The 6706-nt window shown below is 42.5% G+C and overlaps 1 protein-coding gene across 2 annotated transcripts in view; it reads left to right on the top strand.

Moving 5' to 3' along the window:
• The first annotated feature begins 389 nt into the window (after positions 1-389).
• Positions 390-6706, top strand: part of LOC127355020 (protein kinase C beta type) — a 32968-nt gene continuing 26651 nt past the window's right edge. The window contains exons 1-2 of one of the 2 annotated variants that reach the window (XM_051385457.1): positions 390-865; positions 1420-1451. In XM_051385457.1, the coding sequence (XP_051241417.1) occupies positions 702-865; positions 1420-1451 (196 nt within the window). In that variant the 5' untranslated portion in view covers positions 390-701. The remainder of the gene's footprint in view (positions 866-1419; positions 1452-6706) is intronic. The other variant, XM_051385456.1, reaches the window with a different exon arrangement.

Here is a 6706-nt window from a genome sequence, read left to right as displayed (position 1 = left end):
GCAATCTGTTAGTTTAGAGCTTTAAGTGGCGCAAATCACATAACAAATGTGCTATTAATCAAATTACCAGAACCAAGTCAACATGGGGCCTCGGGGGGCCTCTGAATCTGGGACCCCTGGGCCTTGTGTGTGTGTGTGTGTGTGTGTGTGTCCAGTCACACTCTACTGAAAGTATGCAGTACATGTGGTTTAACTTGTCTTGCTATCGACAGTGAAGGATTGCCTCGTAGGTGTGACACACTGCGCGCACACACATGTGGTAGTTGTGGCATCAGTGACTATCTGAGCGAGAGAGAGAGAGAGAGAGAGAGAGAGAGAGAGAGAGAGAGAGAGAGAGAGAGAGAGAGAGAGAGGGACACACACACACACAGAGAGAGAGAGAGAGAGAGAGAGAGAGAGAGAGAGAGAGAGACAGTAGTGAGCAGCAACACATTGGTGAGAACGGGGAAGCAGGCGCGCGGCCCGGGGACCCGCCGGAAGAAGCAGCAGCAGCAGCTTCAGCGCGAGCTGGACGCAGACCGACACAAACACCGGCAGCACGAGCGACACCGAGGCGGTCAGAGGGGCGGAGAGGAGGTGGAGGAGGAGGCACATGTATCGCGACTCATTCTCCCCCGCTGCCTCCATCGTGTCTCCCTCTCTGTCGTCGCTCTCCTCACCCCTCGTTCCTCTCGGACCGCCGCCGCCGCTTCCTCGTTAAGATGGCTGACCCCAGCAGCGACGGAGAGGTACCGGAGAGCGCGCGCGGCTTCGCCCGTCAGGGAGCCCTCCGCCAGAAGAATGTGCACGAGGTGAAGAACCACAAGTTCATCGCGCGCTTCTTCAAGCAGCCTACCTTCTGCAGCCACTGCACGGACTTCATCTGGTGAGTGTGTGTGTGTGTGTGTGTGTGTGAGAGAGAGAGAGGGGAAAGGACACAGGTGATTCACTTGCTGCTGCGGCTCTAATCGGCCTCCTTCCACACTGACAGTGTTCAGACACCGCAGTGTTTCATTCATTGTCATTGTCACACACAAAAAAAACCAACACACTGCGATGCGCCATTCCCCAGTTTTCCCACAATGCGACAGCACAGCCAGGCCTGTCGGAGGAAGAGGAGGAGGGGGATGCGCGTTTTCGGCCAGCCGCAGAGCAGTGGCCGCTGCTCGGCGTTTACCGCATCGACCCGACACCCATCTCTGAAACTGGAGGTCTGGTGGAGGAATGCAGCTGGAGACACACAGACACAGGGCCCCACTGTTGCTGCTGCAGCTGTGTGTGTGTGTGTGTGTGTGTGTTCATCTGTCTGTGTGTGTGTGTTCATCTGTCTGTGTGTGTGTAGGTGTCCATGTGTTATTGTATATGTGTGTGTGCATGCATCATTGTCTGTGCATCAGTTGTGAAGTCCCCAAATTTCACATCTCTGTTTTCTATCCGCAGGGGCTTTGGGAAACAGGGATTCCAGTGCCAAGGTAAGAGCAGTGGCTCATTCACAAATCCCTCTGCTGCATATGGTTGTGGGTGTGTGGACGGATGTTCACTGTCTGAAGGAGTGTTGCTATGTGTTTATGTGTGTGTGTGTGTGTTTGTTGTATTCAGGGCTGCTGGTCTGCTCACTGTTAAAGAGTGACCTGTTGGCTCTTTCTTTGACGGCGTGTTGGTGTTGGCAGGCAGGTGTCAAACTCAAAGCAGGTGCTTGCCAGCAGTGATAAATGAGAGTGAGAACACTCTGAAGAGGCTCAGGCAGAACAGACAGTGTGAGATGTAAGAGTAGAAGAGTCGGCAGAGTGGTTGAAAGCTGAGATGTCTGGTTTTGGCCATGGCGAAATGGGAGGAAGACAGACCAGGAAGTTAGATTTCTTGAGCTTTTTCTGTCCCTTAAACGCTGAGTCTGACATCTGATTGGATTTGTAAAATGGTGTGTGTGTGGGTGTGTGTGTGTGTGTGTGTGTGTGGGTGGGTGGATGGGTGGTGATGTGTGTCTGCGGGTGGGCGGCAAGTCGTGGTGGCGGGTGGGTGTCTAGACACGGACCTCTGCACAGGAATGGTTTTCATAAACAGGCCCTTGCAGCAGTATAGTGACACCCCTCACTCACATGAACGTTACCACACTGCAGCAGATACCGTCGTTCTGCTCGCAGTCTCACTTCCTCCTCTTCACTGATCCATCTCAGACACCCATCTCAATCTCATCTGGCTCCTGTCATGTGACCAGCCATTTAAGGGGGTTAACAGAGAAAATGACCACATGAGTTTCCACATTATGCTCTTGCTTAAGACTTCATTTATTTTGAAGAGTTGTGTAAAAGTTGTGTGTGTGTGTGAGGTTGTGTAATTTTTAATAGCAGTAGAAAGCTGAAGTCGTCCCCCCCCCCCCCCCCGTCGTCTCCTGAGGCTGCAGTCAACAGCTCTGGTGGTGATACAGGAAATGCATTGGGGGTAGAGAAAATTAACACTGTATATGCTGGAGCTGGTGCGCTCAGCCTCCTGGACTACAGTGAGCTTATGTGTGTGTGGTGAGTTACCCTGACCTGATAACATATATGCAGACACACTTTAGAAAGCACGGACCAATCAGAGCCTTGCACAGGTAGAGCTGCTGTCAGATTGGGTTTCGTGGTGAGTTTCCGACAGCTAACTGATAACTCAGTGATTCGGAGATGACCTCTTACTCAACTCAACTGGGTTTTAAGGGTTGTTTGTTAGTCGTGATCAAAATACCACTGTGATTTGGTGATTTGGTGATTTGCAGGTCAAAAGGGAGACATCTAAGTTAACCCTGGGCTAAATTTGACACAGAAAAAATAGGTTTTTGGTGGCTTTCAACCACATAGAGAAAGATATAGATAGATAAATAGAGCTTTAAAAAAAACTTTGGCATACTCCATAAATATAAGATATAACTTAATAGAATAGACAATAAGAAGAGAAGACTAGAATACACTTAAAATATAATACAATAGAAAATATGAACATATGATTAAATACTATATACAGTAAACAAGTGTGCAGAGAAGTTTAAAACACAATGAGGTTGATGATATGACTCGTAGATTTGCTCAGCTGTCATTGGAAAAAGAAGAAGAGCTCATTTGTTTGTATTCAGATGAACAGCATAAAAAAAGGTAGAAAAAGGAAACTGTGTGTGCAGCTGCAAGAACTGGACCAAAGACGGGGGAATACAGTACGTAAATACAGTGCACGAAGGCGTCCAGTTTAATTTTCTACTTGCGTGCACAGTCAGCGTGCTGCTGTCACAAAGTTTGGGCTGCGTGCGAATGTCCCCACCGGGCTCCGAGAGGATCCTCACACACTTTGGCAGATGAAGAAATTCATGTCACACAGACCCATGTGACAAATAAATCAATACGTCCAATTGACAGAAAGCTTTTGGATATTCAATGAATTGTTTAAGTCATTTTTTATAGCACAAATTCCAGATTTTGTTCTCAAATGCAACAATTTGCTGATTTTCTTTGCCTTTATGTTATAAAATATTATTTTTGGGTTTTGTTGCTGTTTGTCTTGGGGAAAAAAACAAGACATTTAATAAACTTACCCTTGTCTCAATCAATTAAGGAGGAAATAATCAACAATAACAAATAAGTTAAAATGTGGCTAACTTAGCACAATAAATTTGACCTAATGAATGTAGTTGAAAAGCAGGGATGTAACAATAAACCCAACTCACAATTCAGAACAGTTCCTGACATTCCTATTAAATAACCTGAGAATTAAATAGTAAGATTTATAAACAAATATGTTAATTTCAAGTTCAAGGTCTTCTGGTATTCGGTGCACAATTTATTTGAACTTGTGTTCAGGTCAATTAAATAACATATTTATTAAATATGTTACCTGAAATTATGTTTGTGTGCATATAATGTTAAGATGACTGATGTCTGTATTTTGGGGAGAAAGACCAGAACATGAACTGCTGTTTTGTTTTCATGTTTGACACACAAATATAATTAACTCTCTTAATTTACTCTACACTGTTGTTTCAACAGCTGTATTTCATATTTATGACTTGCTTCATTTTAGAGCTGAAATAATCAGTCAATTAATTGATTAGTTCATAGAAAATAAATCAAGTTTTGTGTCTTTGGGCTTTTCCTGCTGCCTTGATGTGAGTTTTTGTCTGTTGTAATCACTGTAAACTAAGAATCTTTTGAGTTTTGGATTATTGATCAGACAAATCAAGACATTCAAAGAAAGCACAGTTTGCTTATTAAACAACTAATTGATAAAATAATGAACAGATTAACCAGTAATGACAATAACACTTTACTTTACATTGCAATAAGACTTTGACCTGCAAATCACTAAATCAGATGCCACTGGTGTAATGCATCATCAATCAAATTGGATTTTATTTTCCTTAATTTGACCTACAGTAATATGAGAGTCAGCAGAGACATTAGTAAAGTAAACAATCTTTCCACTGGGTCCATTAGTCGGTCTGCTCTTTAGGCGTCATTTAAGCAGCATTTGATGACTATATTTCATCTTCTAGTCAGCAGCTGTTTACAAATCGGGTGCCACCCTATTATTCTTACCTCCTCCACTCCGCTCTGTCCATCGGTACCAACCATGTCGTGCTAGCGTTTTGGGAAGAGGACTCAAAAAACGCTCCTAATTTAGCCGATGGAAAAACTGGCATTGCCATTTTCTTAAAGGGATCCCTTGACCTCTGACCTCAAGATATCTGAATGATGAAGGGTTCTATGGAAACCCACGCATGTTGTATAAATGTGTTATCTTCTCCTAGTGTGTTTGAGTATTTCTGCAGACTTGGCTCCATAAACAGTGTTGTAATAGAATAAACTGGGAATGACTGGAAAGCTGAGACACTTCATGATGCCCCTGCATTAGTCAGTGCCTCACTTGTGCCCTCCACCCCCCAAAAAAAAAAAAAAAAAGCTTCAATTTTCAACCAAATTTAACCTGGTTTTAAACCTCAAGAGTGAAAAACAGTTTGTGAGTCATATTAGTTTAAATGACTAATATGCAGTTTGTGGATTTTTTATATTATTTTACCTGACGTGAGAGACAAGTGAGAGCTCTGTAAACAAGAAACAGCGAGGGCTGTGTGGCGTTACGAGGAGAACTAGAGGAACTAGAAGGGTGTAGGTGCCGTTCAGTAGGAATGGGAGGTGCTCAAACATACATGCAAGTCGTCAACAATCTTCTTGGTTAGACGGAATGTCAGATATCTGGAGAAAGACCTGTTCTGACATGTAGGGCAGATTATTCTGTATGTGTGTTTGTATGACAAAGGTGCTGTCTGGGCATTTGTGGGTGTGTTTGAATACCTGTTCTGCAGGTAAAAGATTCTCTTCTTTCTTTCCTGCCTTCAGATTTTTCTTTTATTGGCTGTCATTTGTGTGTGTGTGTGTGTGTGTGTGTGTGTGTGTGTGTGCTGACGGCAGAAAGAGGAAGTTACCCTCATGTAATTTCCTGCTAAAGAAAGATCCAGATGTCTGATCAGAGTTTGGACTGAGTGTTTATAAAGTCCATTTTCTTTTTCTGTTATCATATCTGAGTTACGGGAAAGTTTCACAAGAGGGTTTCTAATTTTGAAAAGCAGAAACCACTTTTCCAGTTTGGAAAAGTGTATACTTTTGCAGTGTGTGAAGAAGAGCTCAGATCCTTTTAATTTAATTTAACTTTAAGTGCAAATACAGACATACTTCATTACAGGTATTGCAGGCTTGTTTAAACGGTGCTTCAGTGAAAGTATAGATGTATTATCAGCTAAATGCACTTAAAGTATTAAGATAGAAGCACAGAAAAACAGCCTCTGTGACTGATAGTTCAGGGCCCCTCCAAAGAGTCACTAGATAAATCTGAGGGGTCATGAGATGATTAATGGGGAGGGAAGAAACGTAAAGTTCTGCTACATAAATTTAGAGTTATTTTTCTCTAACCTTTTGCCTTTTTGTGAAGCATTGGAGAGTTATGTCTCTTTAGGCCTCAAAGTTATTTAAATGAAACCATGTGAGAAGTTTCAGGGCAGAAAATGTAACAGCAACGGTTCAAAAAGCCTCGGGAGGCACAGGTTTAATATTTAACAATGTGTCATATTTTAAAATCTTATCTTTATATTTTTATGTGAAATATTGAAATGAAAAGTAATTAATGCAAAAGACAAGGACCCTAAAACCAAAGCAGCTAAATGGAATTCAGCCATCTTCATGTTAAAATGTCCCCGAAGCACAAGTGGTACGCGTACACCCTCTGACAATGAAACTGGCGTCACTAGTTGACCGTCACGTACTCGTGGACGTGGAAAGTATAATACCTGCTTTACAGTATTGCTGGTGCACAGAGGTGCTTTGAGCTAAATGCTAACATCGGCATGTTAACAATGATAATACTAACATGCTGGCGTTATGTATAACGTTTAGCAATAATCAACACTTACACACACATACACAATACCTTCAGAAACGATGCACATATGCATATACACAGGCTTATCATATTCTATGTCATTGTCTATAGTGGATATATTTTATTGTATTTTATTGTATTTTCTTTAGTCTTTGTTCTATATTGCCCTTTGTTGCTGTGCCAATGTGAATTTCCCCTACAGGGGCTCAATAAAGGGACTTCTTATCTTATCTTAATACAAAGTCCAGCCGAGGCTGATGTGAATGTCCTAAGTTTAAATTTTAATTTACTGTCATTCAAGAGATTTCTAAAAAAAGCAGCTACTACGATG

This window comes from Dicentrarchus labrax, unplaced genomic scaffold (assembly GCF_905237075.1).
Source record: "Dicentrarchus labrax unplaced genomic scaffold, dlabrax2021, whole genome shotgun sequence".
In the NCBI taxonomy this organism is placed as follows: domain Eukaryota; kingdom Metazoa; phylum Chordata; class Actinopteri; family Moronidae; genus Dicentrarchus; species Dicentrarchus labrax.
This window is presented reverse-complemented; position numbering and strand designations above follow the sequence as displayed.